Genomic DNA, 26,565 nt, shown 5'->3' with positions numbered 1-26,565 from the left:
CAATTGTCCAGTAGCAATCATCATTAAATTTTGTTGCTTGGTGCAGTCAGTATAAGTAAAATGTACATATTCATCAATTTCTCTTTTTATAACAGTTATGATAAAGTGTTGCCAATACAGTGAGAAAAAAATGATGGGAAGGGTTTAGAACACATTTGACTAAACTCACTCACATAAGTAGACAATAGCAGCTAAAAAACATTGATAAGTACCACTTGACAGGCTTATAGAAATTCAGGAGAAGAGAGTATTGAAGAATAAGAGAGGGTGAGATGAATACCAAATTTCTGTAAAGCACTCAGAGCTCTCTTTTTATAACCATTTTTAAATGAAACCAACTACTTGACAAAATGAACTTTGATTTGATGGAATGACTGTGAGTTGCTTATGGCAACCAACAATTCACAAATGACTATATTCTTAATTGGCATCTGGTAAATTAAGGACAGAAAGAATGAGGAAAAAGAAAAGAGAAGAACAAGATTACCAATGTGCAGCACATTTTTAGTAAGGAACAATTAAATGATTCCAGGTTACAAGCTATGACTGATGCCTAATGTAAATTTCATCAAAACTCGCCCATGAAAAAGGCAATTTCACTTACTAAAACAAAGTAAATATACTTGTGCTAAAGCAATCAAACAGAGATGCTGCTGCTCAGAATCTAAATAACCCTATACAGTTTAATCAGTTATGAAATTAGTATCACTTACAGTCTAACAGATGGAACTATTTTTCTTTGAACCTACATGCATTTGACATATACATTACACATTAAAACTAACTTCACAAATACAACTAATTTTTAAATTATATATATAATAATATATCTCTTTTATGAAAGAAAGACAAAGAACTTAGACATAAATGGCAACTGAATAATGATAAGTGCAAATACCAGTACAGACTTTTTTTCCCCCTTTAAATAATAGTCTACATCCATGGTGGTGCCTTGATGTAAAATTGTACTTTGTTACAGTGGGGCTCTGAATGAAACAATGCTATAAGCTTACAATAAACATTGGGTGATCCATGTTATCATATTATGATGTTTAGAGGGATATTTTAAACATGCACAGTTTGGTTTATTTTGTGTGTTAACTGGCCAACCTTTGCCAATTAAAAGGCACAAACTACAGCTGAGGATGATGGGAGAAATTCATTTTTTAAAGGAATGTACAAAAGTACAAATACTCTTTTTTTCCCCCTGTTCATTATGAAAAGTGGCAGGGGATTACAATGATATGATTATGCAGATCCACTGAGAAGCGTAACGACCTCTTATTTAAATCGACATCTTTCAAAGCTCCCAATCATTCAAGAAAACAATGATGAGTCAATAATAGGTCAATACTATAAGTGGGTCTGTTATATAAAAAAAAGAGGATGGCTTTTAAACTTCACAAACAAAACAGAAATGAGCAGCTAAAGATTATTACAGCAAAAACACCCTTATTAAAACAAAAATTGTTATGATTACAGCCAGCATGAAGAAGCCATGCTGTCTTACTAAACCGCAGAGGCAATTAGGAAAATAAGAATTAAAATGTCAGTGGGGACATCAGCTGAATGGAATAAAATGTTAACTTTAAGCACAAGTAAGACAATTTTTTTATGTGTTTTTAAATGTAAAATTAAAAATTACAACTACAATTATCTTCGTGCTGAAATGTAACATTGTAATATGAACTGAGATAACACAGACTTTGAGAGATCTTTTGATTTAAAAAAAAAAAATATATATATATATGTTACTGTGATAGTGTGAGACCTAGTGATGTAGAGGTATAAAGAGAGGGAGAACCAGCTCTGTAAAATTGTCTACTGCTCTCCTTCATCACTGCAGGTCTGCTTCGCCCTCCTTCTCTCCTGGATGTCCGCCATTAGACACGCTCAATTGGATTCCTGTCAGATGTGCGGCCTCGCCCTGTGTCTCCTTCTTACGGGTGACTGGGCATGCTGCATGTGTGTGCACAATTGTGTGTGCACATCTTTGTGTGTGAAATAACTAAGCAGCTTTTCCCATAAAAAAAAAAAAATTGCCAATGCAGAATGACATATGCGCACAAACAAACATGCACACACATTCTGCCAACAAGATACACACAGTTCAAGGCTCAGTTTGCCCCAGGCAGTGGTCTAGAGACAGCACGCACCTATTAGCATGGGCCTCGGCACGGCAGGGTAAATGCTGACACAGATCTGACCGAGAGGTTACAATGCTGAGATTTAGTGTATGCCTACGTCCGTTGACCTAGCCTTGGCTTTTCCCAAGATGCGTCTCCGTGATGTGACCATTTCAACGAATTGCTGAGAGTGTAAGCTGCTAACGCCCTGACCTATCGCAGGGGAATAAATAGCTATCTTGGGAGTTTTGACCATATAATGCTAGCCTTTATAACACTTGGCTTGTTCACCTTTCACTGGCAGCGTCATTAACTGTTATGTTTGGTCAGAACATAAAAGCTACTGCAAAACTCAAAGCTGAACCATAGGCTTCAAATAAAAAGGGATTTCAGCTACAATTTACCTTTAAGAACACAAAATGTTAAAAACTGTTTTTATTACTAGGCAATAGTAATGCACAGAATAGATCTACATCATTTAGCCTCAGTTCTGGCAACTCTAGTTATTTAAATGAGCCAAGGATAACAGCACACGTTAGTCCTGGGATCAATAGCATCAATAAAAATAAACAAGGCAGCTGGGGAAAAAATTTGGGCTCTCTCAAGGGCCAAAGAGTCTTTTACAAAAAAAATTGGCACCCTTGTGCTCTGACACCCATTCTCTTTTATAGCAAAGGTGCCGGTCGGGCAGCAGTCGCACACCCCGTCGCTATAGGAATGCAAAATGACAAGAAGTTGTTGAAACAAAATGACAGTACAAGCCAAGCTCAATAGTAGAGCAACATAGATTTTGGGCTGTTCACACAAGCTACAGTAATTGCAGCATATGTGCAGGGATATATTGTTATTTCAGTTTCTGTTGCTACACATCTTGACGTACCTTCCTTCCAAAAAATGATCCACAAGAAAGCAGCTGCATTTGTACTGCAGCTGAAGCTTCATTAAAGTTTCTGTCAATTCTGATCAAGGAAGGATACTGATAAAACCCCACAGCCACTCCGCTGAAGAGTGCATAAATGGGGGGTGAAAAAAACCAAACAAAAAACAACAGTAGACTACAAGAAAAAATGAAAGCATAAGTAATCACTATGCAGGGAGGGAGGGAAAAAAAGCAAAAAGGCATGAAATCCATTTGTGTGTGTGGTAAATGTTAAGTTAGGGGCAGGGCAATAACTTTAGTAGGCTAATTAGCTACTATTATCTGTCGCGCCCAGTGGCTTGTGCCACTAATCCTGCTGATTAAACACAGTGGGTCTCTGCAGCTCCAGAGCTCACAGTAGCACCAGACTGATAAGGGCACGGAGCTCAGGGATGACATAAATGTCCGGGTGGGACTGGACTACACAGGACTGGCACTGTTCTGCTTTGTATTTTAGCACAGGACACAAAACGAAGTAGAAGTTCTGTAATAAAACAGGCAGTGAATAAAAAAAATAAATAATAACCCCCATTTTCAAGGTTTTTTTCCCCCCTCTCAAACCTGAAATAAAACTCTGGCAAATCTTTCACTTGTCTTGTGGTTTGCCTTTTTGTTTTTTTTGGGGGGTGGGGTGGGGGGGGGTAAATGCAATCTTGACCACCAAATACAAAACGACACATCTAGAATAAGCTGCCACAGCTTTGGGCTTTAACTTCATGGCTGTTGGACAACTAATGAGTGCAACATCATAAGTAGCTTTATGGTTAGGGCTATTTTTTTTTATCTATCACAGTTTTAGTATTAGTAATTCTGTCATTTCTTAAAATATGTTAACAAGAGACGAAATGAAAATGCACCTATAAATGAAACACTCTTAAATAGCATTAAAAACACCAGCTGATATGAACTACCACTGCAGTATTTCTCTTAATGTAACATTGTACTAAATGGTAAATAAATCCATTCAAAAAATAAATAAATAAATAAATAAATTAAAAAAAAAAAAAATCACATCTTAATATGTGATTAAGGCTGAGTCATTCATTTCACATTAAGACATATCTAAGTTCCTGTAACACAAATATTCTGCTAATCCCTGTGTGGATTTAGTGGCAGGACAGGTTTAATGAAAAGTCAAAACATTATTCAATATGCAAATGTCTCCAACTCCACACAAGATATTAAAAAAATAAATATAAAATGAATGATTGTACCGTGTACTCACAGTGAACATTGAACGGAAGTTGCTGAGATCAGTGAACAGCTCCTCCACAGAAGTCTTCTTAGGATCAATAGCAAAGTACTCCAGCAGGTTCTGATACAGCGTCTCCATGTTGCCGTGCATGATCACCAGCTTGTCATACTGCTCCCGTGCAACTTTGCTGAAGCTGTGAGGGTTGTGGTCAAGGTCATTGTTACATTTCACAACAAGTATCCATTAAAGGCTGATGTGAGCACTCTCCAACTTGACAGCAAAAGTGAGAGCCATTCCCTCTTGTTGTTGCAAAGAAATCAAGTTGGAAATAAAATGCCGATAAACAGACGTTGGCATTAAGAGCTCTCAGTCAGGTCAAAGTGTGTTCAACCCTCTGCAACTATTCCCATTAGTTAGCTAATGGCAACTCTGTTGGTGCATCTGACATGCATAATATTAAATGCAAACACAAAACAAGAAAAAGTGAATAAAGTCTACTCTAAAATATTATTAAATCAATATTCACATCATGGCCACCTTGGGCATTTTACACTACTCCATTTTTGCTGCACTTAAAGTTCATTCTACTTTAACGTTAACCCTGCCCACCAGTTTTTTCAAAGCCTAACTAATAAGATTATTGCTTACTGAAAAAGTTTCCAAGTTAGTGTAAACACAGTTAAATAGATGTGTTTGCATTTAACTCCGCTCTTGGCTCTGGCTCACTTCCAAATGCTGCAGCAAGCACAGTCTTTCTCTGCTTAGGATTTTTAAGGCAACAAGTCTTTGCACTCTAAAATGCTTGAAGAGTGCATCAGTTGGGCTTTACACAAAATGGTTATGTCTTCAACAGTCTGACCTAGCAAATACTGCAAATACAAGTCTGACTTGACTGTAAGATGAAAGAGCAATACAAGGTCCTCCTACCTGAAGCACAGGACAGCTTTGCTACGTTCGTGTGGATGAGGACAAATGGGTAATGGTTGTGTCAACAACATGTGCTGGAGAGGTGCCAGAGTGGGGGGAGGGGGGGGGAGTCAAAGTACAACGCATCAAGCCAACCAGCAGGGCATACAGTGCTGTCACCACACACACAAACTCACTATTCACTCAATGCAAAAATTTAGTAACCATGAAGTGGCTGTTCAAAATATATTTATGCTACATTTTTATTCTCTTTCCATATTCCATAAATCATAATCTATATTCGTGCATGATGTCCTTGTCAAGTGAAATTCAAATCTTTTGTTGTATGAGAAAATAAGATCTGAGATTAAAAAATGCTTTAATCTGTTTTAAACTGTATGAATAATTTCATTTTTTTTTTTAAAAGGAGAAAGAAAGTATGTCCCTAGACATCATTCCTGCTAATGACTATAACACTGTTGTCTCAGGAGCAAGTGTGCCATGTGCATGTGTGTGTGTGGTATCACACAAGTGTGTGGACAGCCTCTCTGGCTCCTATTGTGCCCCTTCATTATAGCTCAATTGATGGACCTATTTGAGGTTTGGCCTCAGCTGAATCTGACTGGGGATGGGACTACCTATTCACAGCTGGGTAAATGCTGTTCAATAGGCACTCCTCCCAGATTGACTTGTCAGTAATATCTTTCCAAGCCAGGGGCTGGGGGAAAGAGGCATGAGGAAAGTCTGAGCAACTGACGGAAAGCAAGAGAAAAAGAAAAAAAAAATAGCTGAGAGCTGTGGTTGATAAGTATCGTGGGGTGTGAAATATCTCTGCTCGTCTTGTTCCCACTCTCCTGACTTCTTCCCTATTCCAGAGAAAGCAATGGTCCACTGCAGCTCATTCTCCAAGGCACCCATCTCTCCCATCCCATTACTTTTCATTCTGCCTTTCTTCATTTGATCATTCTCCTTCTGTTTCTCTCATTTTCTAATCTACCACCTTTACAAGCTTAGCTCACATTTAGAAGTGTAACACTAGACCAATCACACAGTAAATGTATACTCAAGTGGCACATGAAGTGAAAATGGGATTTTCAATGTCACCAATGTGACACCCCGAGATTCTCGTGTTTAGCTGGTTACCGTAGAATTTGCTGATCTGCAGTGCTAACATGACTGGTTAATTTTTCAAGAGGCTTCTTCAGAATAAACAATAAAACTTTTTAAATAATAAAAAAATATATAAATTTGCTTGTCAAAAGTACTTTTAGAAATGTTATCTCCTGTATGCCTGTGAATCTACTGTAATCGGTTTTGCTTAATTTGAAATACAAGTCTTCTTAACATAAGCAGTTAAGGGATGCAGGACGGATGGAAGTGTAAATGTAATTAAAAAGCTTCATTATAAAACTGCTTACTAATGTTGGTTAAAAACCTTAAGCCAAATTAGTAAAGCAATTTGTTTCTGAATAAGAAGGAAAATAATTGTGGTGGTTTCGTGTGCTTGTTGTTTTTGCAAAAGATATCAAAAGAATGTAATAGAATTAAAACACAATTTCCCCCAAAATGTTGACACTGTAAAATGTAAAAAAACTGAATGCAGTTATTTACAGAATGCAGTTATTTAAACCCATATTTTATTCACAATAAAAGAAAAAACGCATACTGAATGTTTGAATTTGATGCCAGCAGCAAGTCTCACAAAATTTGGGATGGGGAACCAAAAGACTGGAAGTTATGCTAAAAAGAGTTCCTCAGAAGTAAAGATGAGCAGAGGTTCATCAATCTGCAAAAAAAAAAAAAGAAAGAAAAAAGAAAAAAAACACTGCCAACAAAACTTATAAAATGGACTGAGGAAAAGTGGAAAATGGTTCTGTGGGCAGACAAATTGGAATTTGAAAGTTTAGTAAACATGTACACTCTGGACTAGAGAGGAGAGGGATCATCCCACTTGTTATCAGCTCATTCCAAAAGTCTGATGGTATGGCAATGCATTAGTCCCTATGGAATTTGCTGCTTGCAGATCTAGAAAGGTGCCATCATGGCTGAAAGGAGCCTTCCTTACATACAGCGTACCATAAAAAATTCAAAATCTTGAACCTTTTTTTTTTAATTGGAGTTCTATTTTGGATTTTGTTTTAAAGTTAGCCACAATGTGGCATTAACTTTAACGATCAGTCAAAATCTCACCTTGCAATGCTCAGAGTTCATTTCCAAGCAGTAGCTAATGTTTGTTACTCTCACAAGATAATGTAAAAAAAATTTAAAAAAATTGTGTAACATTCATCTAGTTAACATTTTGGTTTACAGTGGTCCCTCGTTTATCGCAGGAGTTACGTTCTAAAAAAATCCGTGAAGTAGCCAGGTTTATTTTTTACAATTATTATAGATGTTTTAAGGCTGTAAAACCCCTCACTACACACTTTATACACTTTTCTCAGACAGGCATGAACATTTTCACACTTTTCTCTCTTGTTTAAACACTCTCAAAGTTCAAACCTTTATGAAAAAAATAAGTCCAGTATTATAGAATGAAACCAAAGATCAAACCCTGTTTTCAGGTCCAGAACATGGGAATAGAGCAGCTGCGAGAGAATTCAACATTAATGAATCAATGGTACGGAAGTAGAGCAAGCAAGAAGAATGAGTTGAGTAAAGTTTGACTTATCTGACTGTTTTGTTTCACTTATTGCACCTTATAATCTGGTGTGCCTTATGGTCAGAAAAATACGGTAACTTCTACCTTCCTCTAGCATGTCCAGAAGTCCAACTTTCTGTGCGATGGTTAGCATCTTCCTCTGCCTTTGAGTTGGTACCGCAGGTGCCTTTGGTGGTGCGAAACGTTTCGTTGACATTGTTGTGTTTGTTGGAGAAAAAACCTAAAAACTTACTTCAGAGTCACACTGCTAGTGATCGAAGATTTATGTAAATTTGACAAGCTTAACGCAGTCTGTACTGTACAGGAGACACGGCATGGAGGACATTGATTGACAATGGTCTACATCCGATCAGGACGCAGAACTCAATGCGCTGTAAAAAAACAAACAAACAAATGAAAAAACAGCATGCAAAATTGCACAAAAAAAATCCGCAAAACAGCGAGGCCGCGAAAGGTGAACTGCGTTATAGCGAGGGACCACTGTACTGTGCGTCTGGGGTCTTATTTTGAGACCAGACGCCTCATCAATAACCTGTGTTAATCGTCTACATTACACTTTACCTCCAGTTTTTCCATTTTTACCAAAAGAGAGTTCAGAGTTTTCATAGTTTTTAATCAGTGCTAAGACATCAGGAATTGAAAAGCAAAGTAGAAAAAAAACAGAGCTGTCAGATCCATTCTCAGTGAACCTTACTGTGTTGCACTCAAGTTCTTTGCTAACTACTACAGCACAAGCCATCAGTGCCCCAACCCCTAGGCTATTGATCAAAACTACATGAAGGAGGCTGGGTGCAAGGTGTATTATTGAACACATACTTACTCACCTGGCCTGAGACATACCTGTCAACCTGATCCTCTAGAACTACCTCAGAAGACAATGAATCATTTACACTGCTGTCAAACAAAATGTAGACCGATGTCAGCAATGGACTTAAATTTCCCACGTGGGCAGACAAATGGTAAAAAGAAATTACACATTTGTAGCTTCAAAAAAATTGAGTGAGGGACACTGAAAACAAAAGACAGAAAGTCAAACGCAACATAATTCACATTCTTTAGCTTTTCTCTTGATTTTGAAGATAGCCTCAGTCTTAAGTACACTTCAAAAGCAGCTAAGAGGAGTACTGGTACAAAACTTGACTGCAGAATGGGATGCCACTCATCACTTGTGCACATCACTGGAAACCAAGAGAGGACGGGTGGGAGGACTGTATATTCTTCTCTCCCTTTCTACTTAAAAGCATATTATTACCTTTTTTTCCTCCTCCTTTTGGCTGAGAGGATCATTTGCCTCCATTTCACCCCATTCCTTGCATCTTGTGTGATCCCTAAAGTATGTGTGTATAAATACTTGTAGTATAAAGAACAAATTTACTCCATGACCATGGCTTGTGGTCTTCATCATGGGTCACCATAAAACATATCAGACCTTTTAAATAGGATAGCTATATATCCAGTGAAGGGAAATCTTAACTTTTATCTTATTAAGACATTTGGGACAATTCTGTGCATCCAACTTTGTGGGAGCAGTTTGGAAAAGGCCTTTTTATTTTCCAGGGTGACTATCCCACGATGCACAAAGGTTCATAAAGGAGTGGTCAGATGAGTTTCAACATCCGCCTCTAACCTTACCAGTGCTATTCTGAATAACCAGGCAATGACTTCCACAGAAAGCCTTCCCAGAAAGTGTGGGTCAAATTTATATGAATTTAGACTGCAAACTAGGTGTATATACAGTCATAAAAACTGCTGTACGTATAATATGTAAATGGACCAATACCACTGTCTGTATAGTGTCCACATCTGTCACTCTAAAGCACGTGATCATAGTTGTCATTTGCAGACGTGTATGCAGATGTACATAGAAGTACTCACTGAAAATAGGTGAAGTTGTGCCTAAAATCTTTTACCATGCTTCACACAGGTCACATCATTTAATAAAACACACCACATGTTAAAGATCTGAGAAGTCTTTACCATTTTTCCTGATGTTAGGTTTAACTTGTTAATTAAACCTGAAAACTGCTCCATAACCAGCCTACACAGCACCACTGTGACTTACTGTAAAGATATAAAATTCACATTCAGTGATATTCTTCTGACTTTGTGAAGAGTTCATTACTGTAACTCACTGCATGATGGCCTAGAGAAATGAGCCAATGCATACACGTGTAAAGGATATAGCCATTTTGGTGAGAAACATGTCGTTGGGGTCATCGGAGGAGGAGAAAGTCTCCAGGTCTCTCTCCAGCTGCAGCAGCTGCCTCTCCATCTGCCTGAGGCTCTTTTCCAGATTCTCTGCAGACACTGACACACACCCACATATTTTCAGACGCACATACATACATTCATAAAAGCACACCGAAATACACCCACACGGCAAGGAAATGTGAACAAAAAAGATGTGAGGACAACTCAATTAAAGGTACAATCAAGTGCATTATTATTTTCAAGCTCTGAAAGAATCAGAGAAAAACAACGCACAATAACAAAATAACAGGGAAAATGAAAGAGAAGCCAGCTCAATTGCAAAGCACACTTATTATGGGTTCACACTGTGCCCAAAACACTGTGGGAATAAACAATGACAAAACATAAGCATCAAGTGAAAGTATGTTTAATACATAGCTGTTCATTATTCTGTTTTCCTCACGGTCGTGTGTTTGCGGTAAACAACCTAACATTAAAATACAATACCCGCGCCGTCACACAAACTGTAGTGAAAGCAAATGACTGTTATGTTGATACTCGGTGTTGTGATACTTGATGTTGAAATACTCAATCAGCCATCATCGTGCCTTAAGGGTGCCGTACTATTTGAAGTCAGTATTACGGAGACGTCGCATCAAGAGTAAAAAAATATGGAATCGTATTTCCCAAAGTTTTGTCCTTCAACATTTAGAAGTCTTTGCATATTTAAGGAATTCAGTGCCAAACAAGCACATATTACAACAGCGAGGCTCAGTAGTTAAAAACTTCAGGAACTAAATGGACTCGACTGGTTCTTATATAGCGCTTTTCTACTCTTCTGAGCACTCAAAGCACTTTATACAACTTGTGCATTCACCCAAGCACATTTTCTTAGTGCTTTCTAACTAACATTCGAACACACATTCATACTCCGATGGATGCATCGGAGAGCAATATGGGGTCTTGCCCAAGGATATTTGGCATGCAGACTAGGGGAAGCCAGGGATCGAACCACCAACCTTCCGATTAGTAGATGACCTGCTCTACCGCCTGAGCTACAACCACTAATCTGGACTGTTTAGTATCACCCACTGAAAATATCTGGTACAACCTGAAACAAAACAACAACAACAGCAAAAAAAAAAACAAACAAAAAAAAAAAACACAACACAAACACCCCAATGGATTACCTACTGTAACTGTTGCAACAACAGCAGCTGGTATCCAAGATAGAGATATCACAGTCTTATCTCTTTGTACTGTTCACAATTAAAAACACGATTTAAAATGTGCAAAACATTATGTCACCAGCATATTTGGACACAAGGCTGTACATTTACTCAGTAAGTGTGACTTCTGTGCATTACAGAGCAGACACAGCAGTACTGCACACCCTGAAGGCATGAAGGTGTGGCTGATGGAGTTAATATCTTTCTATTCCATTAATCCTTGGACTTTGGTCTTATCAACAGGTGCATGGATCATGCAGGTTGAAAAGCAGGGGAACGTGAAGCCTAACTTTCTGCTAAGTTGGTCATGGCTGACACTTTAAGCTAGTGACTGAATATAGCATATGGCTTAAATTACCCCGATTAGACCCCACTTGACAAAAAGGCATAAGCTGCTTAATTTTAAGTAGTTTCAAATTTCCCTTGATCCTAATACATGCTTTATGAAAAGAAAAAAAAGAGAAAGACTTCAATGTAGTTAAGCTTTCCTCTGACTTTAGAGCATAAACCCATTTCCTGATGGGAACAAACCATCTTGGATTCACACACATGTTCTCTCAGACATCTTGACTCCTAATATTCTACAAAGTTTGCATTACTGAAGTTGTGCTTTTCATTTGAAGTTTAACAGAGTGTATGTGTGAACATGTGAATGTCCACACTCATGAAATGTACAAATTACCTGCTTATGCTTTCAGCGTGCTGAGAGGAAAAGGCAGGTGGCACTTTTCAACCTGTTACTTATAATTGAGAAAGAAGACTGAGTGCACTTCAGTAACACCGCAGCTAAAGAGTACTTTTTACTCGTCGCGTGTTTTAGATTGTCCTGAATGCATTTTCACTTTATTGATTTTTGGATCTTAATTTTCCTTCTTCCTTCTTTTATCTCTTACTTGTATGCCTGCAATGATGCCTGCGGTCAGTCAAAAGCTTTAAAGGAGCAGACATTTAAAACTCTTGCTTCAAAAGTAGATTGTGACTAATAATATCTCCATCAGAGCCACCTTCACAAAGCAACTGCTCTGCAATTCTTTTAAAGAAATCATCCTGTTTTTATGGACAGTAAGAAAGGGAGAAGGCTATTTAAGTATGAGTTAATGTTAATGTATCTTTGAGGAGAACTGTAGCAATGTGGAGGAAAAATATTTCAATCTCTGACTTCTGGAAGAGTTAAAATGGTTATTAGGAAGTGACACATTACGGGACACTTATGATTATTTTTTTTTAAATCCTAAAACAACTCTCTCAAATGTGCATAAATCATAGACCAATTGCTGTGATTAATACAGAACAGAATCTACTTTGTTAATTCATTTTCAATCCTGTACATAATACTCAGATACTAACCAACATTAAAACTTATTATCAGATTAGATTCTCATTTTCAACAGTACTGATACTAACAGTGCTGTCTTGGCCTTCACACAGCATCCTGCACACAGACGGGCACATGGCACCTGCCAATACTTTTTTTGAAAACTTAGACTCCCCCTTCAACGACATTAAAGTGTTCAATAGTTATTATAAATGGTAATCTAGTGGCTAGCACACATTGACTGTTTAACTTTTAACAGCTACCAAGTAGCCACATTAGCTGTCTGTTAGGTTAATATTAAGTTAGCAGGTGGTGGCTAAAGCTAGTAATAAAATGATGGTTAATACTGGAGTTCGGCAGCAAGCGTTATCAGTGCTGCTGGTCTATAAAATGAATTTAATGTTTTAATTTCACAGGATCACACAATCAAAGCACTACCTCAGAGAACCCGAAAATATTAAGTCACATGGCAGCAACTTAATGCATTTAGAGAAGTAGACATGGTCACCACGTCAGAATGGGGAAGAAAGGTGATTAAAGTGGCTTTGAATGTGGCATGGTTAGTCAGGCTGGTGTCAAAAACTGCTGATCTGCTGGGATTTTAAGACATAACCATCTCTCAGGTTTACAAAAAATGGTCGAAATAAACAAAATATCCAGTAGTTCTCTTAGTGCACAGGTGTCGAACTCCAGGCCTCGAGGGCCGGTGTCCTGCAGGTTTTACATGTGTCCTTTATCCAACACAGCTGATTCAAATGGCTAAATTACCTCCTCAACGTGTCTTGCAGTTATCCAGAAGCCTGGTAATGAACTAATCATTTGATTCAGGTGTGTTGACCCAGGGTGTTATCTAAAACCTGCAGGACACCGGCCCTCGAGGCCTGGAGTTCGACACCCCTGTCTTAGTGAAAAAGCCTCAGTGATGCCAGAGGTCAGAGGAAAGTGCCACGACTGTTTTGAGCTAACAGTAGCTCAAATAATCACTTGTTACAACCAAGTTATGCAGAAAAGCAACAACTGCTACAACTGATCTTCGCTTACCGCAGTTGGACAATAGAAGATTAGAAAAAACATTGCCTGGTCTCAGGCAACACTCAGTAGGGTCAGAATTAGACATCCACAACATGAAAGCACAGATCTATCCTGCCTTTATCAACGGTTCAGGTTGTCCTTGGCACATTTTCTTGGCCTCCATATTCACCAGATCTTAATCCAGTAGAGCACCTTTGGGATGTGATGAACAGGAGATTCTCATCATAGATGTGCAGCCAACAAACTAAAGCAACTGTGTGATGGTGGCATGTCAACATGGACCTTGTTCAATCTATGTTACGAAGAACTAAGATAGTTCTGATCGCTCCAACCCAGTTTTTCCAAGGTGTACCTAATAAAGTTTTCAGTGAGTGCAGATACAAAATTACGTATGTAGAAAATTTTACTGATAATAATTGAAACGTAATAGTTGAAAATAACTGAAACAAAAAAAAAATAGACAGTTGCCCCTAGATGGTGCTGCGTCCGAGCTCTTTTACAGAAATTCTGGCTGGCTCTGTCAGTGCTCATTAACTAATGAGAAATCTATAAATGATCCATTACACCCAGTATGATTAGTGTGGCTACATATTTTTAAAAAAAGTGAATAAACAATTATAATCTGACTCTAAATCCTTTTCTCCTGAAAGCTCAGTGCATTACCAGGCAACCAAAATCGCCTGAAGAAGGTGTGGGCAGCATTCAGACGAGGAAAGAGGCCAGACAGGCAGTCTGTTAATAGAAATGATTAAAGCCCTGTGATGATGCGGTAACTGAGAAAGGAGCAAGGGAGGGCAAGACAAAAGCAAAACAAAAAGGGACCTCATCTTTTCTTAGCTTTGCAATCTGCAGGCTTTTGTGAAGAAGCAACCTCACACAAAGGGGTATATGCATGAAAACCTAGGAACTATATATTATTTATCCTACAAGAGAGAAACAGAATCTAACACATAATTAGATCCATATACTTTGGACACTGGGTACTTTGGATAATACAAACAGGAGACACTTACTTAATGCTGCTATCCAACAATAGAAATACTAAATAGAACCAACATGTCTCAGTGAAGGTGCTCTGAATGGGGAAAAAAGCGAGAAGAAGAACTGAGATGACTGTGATGATGGATCTCTACACAGTACGTGCAAATAAGGCCTCGCATACGTCACCACAGGTCATCTGCCTTAATGCAACAATAGAGGTAACATCACTCCAGCCACAAAGTATCAAGATAAGCCAGACTATATGTAAATCAGGGATACAGTATGCTTCAGGAGAAAATTGGCGTTTATCGGATCTTTCGCTTCAAAGAAAACACACAGAAATGGGTTTCAAAACAGAAGAGGCTTACGTCTGCCATATACAACTCAAGACTTAGGAAATGAGAGTAGGAAATAAAACATAGCAGGGTGTTTCTTTTCTCTCACTGACCACTTTGCACTTGATTTCTTATTCTGTGCATTTAAGTGTGAGTGATTTTTATGAGCAGTGGGGCCTGAATGCCTCTTTGGTGCAGAGGAGTCGGAGACAGATCTAAGATATTTTAGAAGAACAATTGAAATATTTGTAGAGGTCAAAATCCATTGACATCCTTTTATTAGTCTGCTAACCTGCTGTGCCATAAATGAGACAGAGAAGAGCATGCAACCATGGACACCCACAAACAGCCCCAGCGCACACACAGTCACTGTACAACCACCTTTGATATAATGAATTCTAAGAGAGGGGGAAAAAATTGACGCGAAAGCCTGATGTTTTGGTGAATCTAAAAATGTACAATCTACAGAACTACTTTAAAACAGCGCAGGACTAACATTAAAATGCACTGTAGAGCCCTCATTTTAAGTACTTTCAACCTGAGGCTCATTGTTTAGACTGCATGAAACAAAACTAGAAAACAAAGCTTGAACAGCATTTTTGGAGAGCCATCTCAGTGTAGCTGAATCGTCGTGTTACTGACTAAAGATTCCCCAGGGCCACAACCAGCACAGCTTTTCCATTTTTACTACACATACATCCATAGTTCTGCTAATGCAGGCATGCCTGTTTAGCAGTACGTAGTAGTAAACAGCATTTCTGTTGCTGACAGGCGGTTTTTGAAGCTACAAGCTGAAGTAGAGTGGTTGAGCACATTAACATGTCTCCGTATTTGTCTGCTTTCAACTTCAAACTCAGCACCGAGTACCACTCAACAAGCTGCCCTAACTGCTCAAATCGGCTGCTGTCTATTATAAGTGTGTGTCTGTTTGTGTGTGTGTCAGGCAAAAGAAGAGCCTGTGAGCAAAACCCAAAGACCAAGAACCAGACCGAGCAACAATTGGGGACCGATAGACGAATATTGACAGGCAGTTAAAGAGATGCATGTAAACTGACAGAGTGAAGCAGCACGGACTGAGTGCATCTCAATATCAGGGGGAGAAATGATTATAGGTCTAAAAAGAAGAGAATGGGCAAAAATGAGAAGACAGACAGAAAGGATCCCTGAACTAAAGTACAGGACTGGCAGAGTGGGAAACAAGGGTTGTGTTACAGTCTAAAGACAGCACCATTTACAAAGGAAGAACATATCATTACTGCTACCTCTGCTCAACCTTGTTTTCATGCTCAAGTAAGCTCTTTGGCTAGTGTATATAAATGCAATGCAGCCTTTTAGTCTGAGTACATGCCCATCAAATAGTTGTCAGACCCGATGAAAAGGAAGCCACTCACCAGCACGGCTTAGAGACAGGATCTGTGTGTCTGGATATAATATGTGAAGAGATAAGACAGTGCATGCATCTCCTAATCTTATAGAATCATAAAGAAAGACAGTAGCACAGAAAGCAGTCCACATCTATATAGATGCAAATAAACTCAGCTTGAGGCCAGTGAAGTAAGGAGGTAAAGAAAACCTGCAGAGAGATCCAAGGATTGTGCTTTCCCTTGATCTCGCCATTGTACTTATGCATCGTGGCCAAAGGCTTGTGGACACACAGCACAGTTGGGAGAAATAAAACACTCGACAGTAGCATTGTTATCTACAGATTATCAAAGCGCCAAAACAAGAGAAAAAAAATTGAAATCTTTATGAAGAGCAGAGTCCAAACAAACAAATCCCCCCCCCCCAAAAAAGGAGTCACACATTTCATTTCATCCTCCGATGTTTTCTCCTCCTCACACCTTCCTACACTCCCTCCTGCTGAGAATGGAGCAGTGGGTAAAATCTTCTTTAGAGCAGAAGGAAACATGCTGTGACAGTGCGACCTCACACACACAAGCTGTACATTGGCAGCGGCTAACTGCTTCTTCCTGTGAATTGCCTGTGGCAATATGAACAAAGAACATGTGCGAGCTTCCTCCGACCGCTGAGTCTGTCCCTGCTTGGCTGTGACCTTTACCACACTATAGAGACGCTGGCCACTCAAAGCACTTCTTCTGTACTTGTGTGTACCCATGTTTGCATGCACACCTGTGCAATACAGCCAATTTCTGTTAAAATCAACACAGAGACTTAAAAATGTTTTTAATCCCAGTCGCAGACATGACCTAAAACATAAACCTTCAAATCTGGAGATGTGCCACAGAAGAAGATTAATGTTTGTATCAAACAGCGGTGCACATGAGATGACTGTGGCACAGATCAAACATGAAAATGATAAAATACAAGGTATGTTTACAGAATCAACAAGCATCCAATCCCCTGAGAGCAACAGAAGTAGAAAGCTAAGAGTAAAACTCAAAGTAAAACAAAGGAATGCATACGAATGTTCCACTTCTTTCTAGGTAACACTGTCTAGGTAGCACTTCTGATGCCAAGCTTCCATTGCTTATGCTCATATATTACAAAACCCCCCCAAAAAACAGGACAATATCAAACTAAAATCTAATGTCTTTTTATATCAGTGAAATATCATTTAAGATAAACGACAGACATGCATCACACATTATAACCACAATGTCACCTAACAAAATCAACAGGCAAAAGCCGAAGACAATAGCTGTGCAGTAGCCCTGTTTTCATTTGCTTAGATAATGATGACTCAGTGAGGAAGTTTCAAGTGTCAGTATGTCATTCTTATTTTTCTTTTCTCTCAGTGGGCATCCTCCTCCTGGCTAACAAACCACAAAAACAACACTGCACATGTGCAAACATCTTATTGACAAGTACTGCCGTTCGTTGTCACTCACTGAACAGAAAAGACCAGGAGAGAGGTGTTTCATGGATTCATGCATTTCTCTCTATTGATCTGGTTTTTGTTTTTTGGGGAAAAAAGTCACTAAATGGGTATGAAAAATGATCTAGAGGGGAAAGTCTAAGTTAACCATGACAAGAAAGGAGCAGGAGAACTGCTGTGAGTGAGCGAGGGACATCGGGCAGGTGAGGTGAGATGGTGATTTCCACATTAGCAAGACAAAAGCTGAAAACGTAAGCGCATATCACATTATCTTCTAATGAGGTTGAGCGCTCCTATCATTTACTATCATCCAGATCATCACTATTATATCAAGTGCTTAATTGACACAATCACATATCAGGCATGTTCTAAATAAATTCTTCAGTCTTCACGTTTAAGCATGCTTAGATGCATGAACAGATTGTGCCATCATTATCCTTTTCTTCTTTAACTTTAACTGCAGAAAAGAAAATATCAAAAAAGGTAATAGTGTGTATGCCCATTGTTTCCTCATAATAACTCTTATCTTAGATGACCAATTTAGACCAGTTGCCAAATCTCTGCTGTTAAACATCACTAGAAATATCTCAGCTTGGTAGGAAGTAGATGAAACTCAAGCCATGCAACCATGGGAGAGCTAAAAACCTTGGGTTGACAGCAGGGGACCAAAATAACAGCAGCACTGTGATATCACCTCAGAGAAAGTGGAAGGTAGACAGTGTTAAAATTATCAAGTAGCAGCTTACTTTTACATGCTTAAAAATATGCTGGTAAACAGGTGAAAAATGGCTTCTGTACTGCATAAAAATTGTGCTTTTAGAGACTTAGAAAATATATCACAACTGTCCAGTAACAGTTTTATTATGTACAGTTGAGAAGTTTTTGCATCTAGGTGTTTAAGAATATTACCTCTGCTAGCTCGATCCACGTGCTCTAGGTCGTCAAGAAACTTGACCACATCTGGAAATTCCTCCTCACATACTTGTGCCAGGAAGTGAAGTAATGTTGTCTTCTGATCTGCTGACTTGGTGTCCTTTAGCTGTTGTGAAACATGGACACATAAAATATGTGCATTTATGCAGCTTATTTAATAATAAGTAAATAATACAATAAATTGAAAAATAAAAAGTATACACAGGGCAAAAAAGAAAAAATGCTCTAACAGGGGAAAAGTGACTCTGCATGTTGCTCAGAGTTTGTGTTATTGAAAATGTCACAGGTTAGGTCTAACCCTGTTAAGCACACAGCCTGTTCACTTGCTAAATAAATGTGTTTGCATGCATGAATCTGCTGAATCTGTCTTACTTTAATGTTTTAAAGTCAGAAATTATGTCATATTTCTATAACACACCATATATACCTGCCATATTAAAGGTTCCATACTTTAAAAGTTGGGATATTCATCATTGTTTTAGAGTATTAAGCAGGTCTAAAACACACACTTTATGGAGAAGTGCACACAACCCATATTCAACATTTAAATCGCCCTCAGTAATGTAAACAGCATGATTTATCCAGCACAAGCACAGTTACAAATATATCTAAATATAACCATCTATAACAAGATAAAATTGAAAAAATACATTTAAAAAAATAAATAAACAAGGGGTAAGACAACTGCATGCAATCATCTCTTTCTCTTGGATCCAATTCTGGTTCAAAAACGCGGTCAACTCCGGGGTTTTGTTAGCAGCCAACAGCCCTTAGAAGGCTACATCTATACGAGGTAGGATCAAAAAGTTTTTCCAAGTCTGCACATAAATACAAAAGCCTTAGCCAATTTAAATTTAAATTCTCTCTCTTTCAAGGTCATTTCATTCTGAAATGCAGCGCTGCCAGTGCTCCTGTTACATTTGAATTGCTCCTGGAAATCTTGTGCATGTCTAGACTGAAGATCATCACAGGTGACAAGAGTTGCGCACCTCACCGCAGTGCATTTAAAACACAATCATCACTCACTGCGCACCCCACTTTGTTCTGATGTCGGCTTACAGATGAAACGCGTTTGTCTTAATAGTTAATACGTGTTAGGAAGTATGCTGTGCCGCTGTTCTGTGTGCTTTCACATTTTATTTAGACCAGGCACCGTATGCATGTTTAGGATTCAGAGTTGAGCGCACTGCTGCTTTATAACACATTTTGCAGTTTTGACACAACAGAAGAGCACGCACTGTGAATACACACATGCTGGTTGTTAGAAAGGGGCTTTCAGGGAGCGATCAAATCTATGCAAGAGTGCCGAAAGGCGGTGCGCCTCTTCACAAGGGCCCAACCCTTAAAAGGCACATCAGACAAATTTAAACCAGATGCAGTTTTTGCTTTTGATGGGCAAAGTCAAAGAACTTTTTTGTTGAACCATACAATAACAGAATCTGGGTATGGTACGTAAACAACATCCTTTTGGCCTTAGTTTCACAGTATTCGTCGCTATGGCAGGAATCATGATACACATGCAGAGAAAAATGGGCAGCATTTTGAGCTGCAAAATGAAAACCACACTTTGTGGATATCCTAGTTAAAAGGGGTGAAAGATGTGACTTTTATTAAATGCAAGACATTAGGTGTTTAATAAATTGCTCTTTTCTTAGTCAGTTGGGTAAGTGAGTGCATCACTAGTTGATGAAAACCTACACGCCAGCCTACCTTTCATGTGTACAGAGCTTCACTTGCTAGTCAATAAGAAAGGTGAAAGCAACATCAAAGGTACGTCTCCATGTTATTAAATGTGATGTAGGTGAGCGGCTAATTTGCAATAGAGCTACAAACTACTGTTAGAAGTGCACTTTTTCCTAGATCACTTTTTGCGGTTAATGCTAAATAAAAAATTTTAAAAAACAAGGTTCGGCGCAGGGCTTGACGTACTCATGCTTGAAATCAGAAGTACTAATGTAGGTAAATATGCTGTCTGGTAATTGGAAAAAGAAGTCATTGTCCTTCATCTACTGTACTTACTCAAAGCAGTTCTGCGCTCTAGCTTAACAAATGCTGAGTGTTAACAGTGCCACAGATGATTTTAGGTCTCGTGATTACGTAGCAAATGTGTTCCTGCTCCCTGCACTTGGTGCCCATTTATTGCCACAAGTAACAAATTTTTTATATTTCTCTGATAAATTTCCATCATTGCTTTTTTTCTCGTTTCTTTCTTCTTCTTTTTTTTATTAAACAAGCTAATTCCAAGATGTCTCTCAGCATCCCCGCCAAACATGCCTCCTGCAGAGTGTGTTGCAGTGTATCTCTCTAGGTGATCTATTGGTAGACAGCAGTGTACTCAGACCCGCTGGGTTTAATCATGTTTGTATTATCTCCTCTAATCAAACATTCTCATCTCTCTTTTCATTTCTGTTCCCCAGTCCCCCCTTTTTTTTTAATAAAAGCTTCAAGTGCTCACTCACAAAAGGTCCCTCTTTGAATTTAGATGGATGGTAATCGTAGATGACAATGTAAACATTTTCCCTTTTACAGTTGGGATGGATGCAATTTTCCTGTGCTGTGGAGTGTGCCGTGGAATTAAGTTGTCAAACTCTGGGTATGGCGCGAAGGTGATGTCTTCCTCTATAGATCCTGCCTGTGACATCAACGTAAACCTTCCTTCAGACAACATACGCAGACAAAAGAAACTACTGTTTTAAATCCTTAACAGTCTCCTATTAACTGATATTACTGTCATCCTAATGCATCTAATCCATCATGTTCGTACAAGTGTTTGCCTTTGTACTTGTATTTATATGAACATCAGCATCCAAGTCTAGGAGGGTAAAGAGGTGGCAGTGACAAATGACAGCAGTGCTCGTTACTGTGGAAACCGCAGTGGGTGTGCCAACAGCTGTAATGTAACCAGTGGAGGAGACTTGCACCCCGTTCTTCCTGTCACTATTACAAACTTTATGTTCTGTTTCCATGCTGCATAAAATCCTGAGTTACAGGTGCTGGGTACGTCTCTGTCCAAGAAGCTCTAGTATTGCCGTGGGTAGGTTGTGTGAACTTTCAAAAGGGATAGTGGTTTGAGTTTCAGTTATCTTTTCTGGGCAGAAGAATGAGACTAAAGTAATCGGTGGGCTTAAATGCTTTGATAGAGGCCAAATGATAACGAAAACTCTGATAGTGTTCAATCAAATAAAATGGTTTAAAATAAAATGTCTCATTACAGTAGCTGCTTTGGATCAGTTTACTGATAAGGCTCAGACAAGGTGACCAAAGAGAGAGAGACCGCTACACGTAGTAGTCTAATGGCATAGACACAGATATACATGAACCCCATAATGTATACCGACTCTTTCTTTAGTCTAATCACTGTTAACGCTCTTGGCTTGTACATTTGGCAGAAAAAAGCAATCCATATAGGAAATGAGCATTTTAACTCAAGGTTTTTGAGGACATAAAATGAAACGCAATAATGAAAATAAGGGGAATCTATCAGGCTAGCTTCAACTAAAGGCCTAAAAAATCGTTTAGTTCAGGTCAGTAAAAAAATTATATTTCTGTTACAGAACTCTGACTGCAAACACAGCTGTGTATCTCTTGAGAAAGTTTATTGAACTAGCATCACTCCTGTTGAACATTTGACACTGAAGGGATGACTGACTACAAACTGTGTGTGAACAGTTGAAATTAGGGTCAGCATTTCAACCCTTACCTTGCAAAGGGAGCTCAGGTCAAAGCCATATGATTGGGCGTTTCGAGAGCCCGCATTCATGTAATTCCCCAGTAGTAGCACCAGCTCCAATAAGCGGCCAAAGGAGCGGCTCTTCCTGACCTCATCACATGCGGCGTTTACGGCCAGAATATCTGGTCGCAGATTGTTTACGTGCTCCTCAAACTGAAGCCGGAAGAGGATGTGGCTGAGGCGAGGACGCAGCCGCTTCACACTGCTCATCTGGGGAGGCAGCAAAGTGAAGGTGGAAACAAGAAAACAAGAAGGCATAGATGGAAAATGGATAGTAGGGGAAAAAGGGATTCAGAGAAAAGAGAATGAGGAAGGAGATGAGAAAAGAATGGGAAATGATGTCAAGGAGAGAAAACCACATCAAAGAACACAGTCAAACTTAAAATAACTACAATAACACATTTGACACACTCTCACATTCAGACGATCTAATTTAAAAGACATTTATGCAACCAGCATGTTGGAAAGTGTTGCTAGGCAGTAGTAATAGATGCTGGCAGTGATTTGATTTGGGACCCAGGTCTGGTAAGTTAATTGTGGAGTTAGTGTCCATATAGGGCAGGCAGTGGAGGGGTGGAATATACAATAGGCTGCCTTGGATTACCACTCTCACACAATTAGAGAAAATTGGAAAATATTGCATTGGGCCCAGGACCTGGACGCCACAGTGATTGTGTATGTGCGTGCGGCGGGAGGGAGGGGTGCAGGTTCCAATTGTCTGTTTCACACAACAGCTGGCTGTGCGGTTTGATGTCCTCCATCAAGGGTTTAATTATAGCTACTGTAATGTTATCAAATGACTATTTCAGTCAGTGTGTGCTCGTCTGTGTGCACTTTGTGTCCGTGTATTTGTCGCACATAAAAGGAGAGAGGGAGGGCAACAAAAATAAGAGGAATAGAATTATATAACAGAATTAAGAAAAGGCAAGGTCCACACGAACCAAACATAATGCTGAAACGAACCCCAGAGATGGGATGAATTATGTGATAAAGATATTGAAACGAGAAAAAATAATCAGAAAAGAAGAAATGGAGCAAAACACACCGGACCATCTGCAAATTGAATGTGTGCAGCTGCTCCCACTGGCCTACACAGGGCACTGGGAGGTTATACTGACAACTTGAGGAGATGGTTTCCAACACACACACACACCCACACACACACACACACACACACACACACGCACACACACACACACACACACAAAAGAGTGGACTTATGGAAAATCTAGCTCGTTTACTGCCAAACACTATTTCCATGAGCTGATAGGATAGTGAGAAGGAAAAGACAGCTCTGTTGATATCCTCATCTGAAGTGTCAGAACATTAACACTGAATTTATATAGATACATATATAAAATCAAGTGAGTAAATATTTTGACAACTTTTATGTAATAAATATTCCCATCGACTGTCAACAACAATTAAAATCAAAGATGAAAAAAGCACTGGTCCCGAGCATTGTAGCTACAGCTGAGCCAGCAGCATGCACATACTAATAAACAGTGATTCCTCAGATTTCAGGAGTGATGTGGATTATTCATTAACTGTGAGTGATTTACAAAAAATTACAGGCAGTCTGCCGCATGCATATGGCTTCTGTTAAAGACATTAAAATATGCTTTCATTGACTGATATAGATGAGTTATGTAGAAATTTATATTTTCAGTTTAAGCGCTTTAATTCCTCAACTTACTGTCACAAAGAACAGTGAACTTATTCGCGTAGCTGCAGGAACACTCAGCAACTATGGTGGTGACCTTGTGTTAAAGGCACGCTGAAGTTTTTACAACAGGCAAGACATAGACCTGAAAACAAAATATTACTGCGCACAAGGCTGAGTTAAAGATCAATTGAAAGTGGCGTTGATTGAAAATAAAAAAGATAAAAAGAATGTTTACACAATGGTAAATATTAAAAAAAAAATAATTAAAAAGTCCCTTTGAGCCTGAGCTTTTGTGGGCCCACACGAGTAGCACAACCTCATTATATAAGCAGGCTCTCCTTTTTTCTCGTCTCCTCATTGAACAAGATACAAAAGATGAGTTGTTTTTGTACGTAACGTGGTCGCTAGGTAGAAAAATAAAAATACATAAGTGACACCTCTCATGCATAATTCTGACTAAACCTCCTTTGAAAAGTCTTTAAGAAAATGATGCTGACGTAACGAGGCAGAAGTGCTGCTCTTTAATGTGCATAAATTAGTGCACCAGCCCACAGGTGTCCCGTCTTTCCTCTTAAGGCTTAAAAAGATAGAATTTTAAAGAGCTTGGGATTATGATAATTACATGAAAGTGTTCTCTGTGTGTGTTTTCGTTGGAATAAGACGCCGAGAAAGAATACAAGACAAGTTTACATGACTAAAACATTCAAATATTACGTTTTATTACACCGAATATGCATTTTTTTGGCTCTGATAAACTATTTAATTCTTAATACACTTATGTTTAATCGCATTGTCAACGATAAAAGGCACACTGTCTGAGGTCTCCCGGCAATAAATAAGGAAATATAAAGAAAAAGTCAGTTGACAGATGTTTGTGTGTGTTGTGCATTTGTGTGTATTGTGTGTACTCACCACAACACCAAACTGCTCAGGCTCTGACAAATTAGAGTACTCATTTTTGTATGTGGCCAGCGCATTAAGCTGCTCCTGCTCCGGTAGGTGTTTTACAAGGTTCTACAAAGAAAAGGAAGAAAGGGCGTGAGAAGCGGGAAGGATATACAGAAATTTACAGAAATCTAACCTACTGCTGTTCTGTTTGGCGTTGTCTCTTTTGGTGTTTCAGCCATGTGGTGAGCTTTGTTACTACGATAAAACATCTTATTACCAAGCAGAGACTATGTAGCTTTATACTGTAGATACAACTGAAAAATACTATCTGAAAAGAACCACAATGGTCCATTGCATTGCTGTTAAGAAAGAAAAACAGAGACTGACACATACATGGAAGGACAGACAGATGGATTGGATGAACAGAGTAAGTCAGTGCTAAGTGTGAGGTATACAGATGGCATAAACACATCGAAATTATAGCCAAAAAGCTGGTAAAGCACTTATAAACACAAACAAAACAAAAAAAATTTCAGCTAAACATCAGCAAAGTGCTTATTTATTTTTTATTGACATACTGCCTGTGCTCACCAACTGTTTCCACACCTGCTGTACTGCAGGCTTTACAGATGCCCAACGCTTTAGCCTTGGGCTACATGCTGTTTTAAGACAGACAACTAATCAAGACAATAGACAAAGAGTTGAACCTGACCAGCTGAGTAGGAGAAGGGCAAAACTAAAAATATACTTCCAGCCTCAAGGTGAAAAGTTGAGCATTGTCTAGTTTCAATAATTTTTTTCTCTTTTATCTCACAGCTAGGTAGGTCCAGAGTTGGGCGGAACGGGAAAGTCATCCACTAAAGTAACGGAGGCTCTATGGCTTCATTAAACAGCATACCTGGATCATAGGTTCAGAGAGTTGCTCTTCATCGACCTCCACTATCATGCGTCGAATTTCCTGATAAGGGATGCGGAAGGAGCCCAGGAAGATGGCTACAGGGGGGGAAAAAAAGAGAGAGATGTGGCGAAGGGAGAAAAGATCGACAGCTGAGCTGTAATGTTGCCATATGAGACAGTTGGTCATAAAAGTACTGAAAAAACAAACAAACACACAAAAAAGAATAATGTGAAATAAAACAGTACACACAAATCTTATGAAACAGAAAGAAAAAAGAAAAATTAAAGACATCGCTGGCTGAGTGGGTCAGACAAACCTGACTTTAAAAAACTGATTTTAATTTTAAATGCATTGGCTTAGCAACCATGATATTTCCAAGCAAGAGTTAGGACTAGCAAATGTATGGTGCATGCCTCGTCAGGGCTAGTTATTAGTCTCACAAGCAGAAACACTAAAAAAAAATTAAAATTATTGAGCATGTTTTAGGTTGAAAACTTTGGAGTGTTCTGCATGTAACTATGTATGTGAAGTATGTTACAACATTACATACATATACAGGAGAGCTTCTGAAAACGAGAATGTACCTTTTGTTTTGCACACTCTTTTGCTCTGCTTGGTTAAATCACTTTTAAAGTTGTGAGGGCAGAAATAATAATTTTTAATTTCAGGTTGAGCACCAACTTTGGCGTAAAAATCAAGTTACACAGACAAATGTTATGAACCAGGA

The 26,565-nt window shown here is 38.8% G+C and overlaps 1 protein-coding gene across 6 annotated transcripts in view; it reads right to left on the bottom strand.

Moving 5' to 3' along the window:
* Window positions 1–26,565, bottom strand: part of LOC100693248 (protein diaphanous homolog 3) — a 158,681-nt gene that overhangs the window by 72,399 nt on the left and 59,717 nt on the right. For all 6 annotated transcript variants that reach the window (XM_025905518.1, XM_025905527.1, XM_005466860.4 and 3 more), the window contains 6 exons: window positions 25,839–25,933; window positions 24,965–25,066; window positions 22,357–22,596; window positions 18,633–18,762; window positions 9,988–10,112; window positions 4,271–4,435 (listed from right to left, as the gene is read on the bottom strand). In XM_025905518.1, the coding sequence (XP_025761303.1) occupies window positions 4,271–4,435; window positions 9,988–10,112; window positions 18,633–18,762; window positions 22,357–22,596; window positions 24,965–25,066; window positions 25,839–25,933 (857 nt within the window). The remainder of the gene's footprint in view (window positions 1–4,270; window positions 4,436–9,987; window positions 10,113–18,632; window positions 18,763–22,356; window positions 22,597–24,964; window positions 25,067–25,838; window positions 25,934–26,565) is intronic.

The sequence above is a fragment of the Oreochromis niloticus genome, linkage group LG1 (genome assembly GCF_001858045.2).
Source record: "Oreochromis niloticus isolate F11D_XX linkage group LG1, O_niloticus_UMD_NMBU, whole genome shotgun sequence".
NCBI lineage: Eukaryota > Metazoa > Chordata > Actinopteri > Cichliformes > Cichlidae > Oreochromis > Oreochromis niloticus.
The sequence above is the reverse complement of the archived record's forward strand: the minus strand, read 5'-3'. Positions and strand labels throughout refer to the sequence as shown.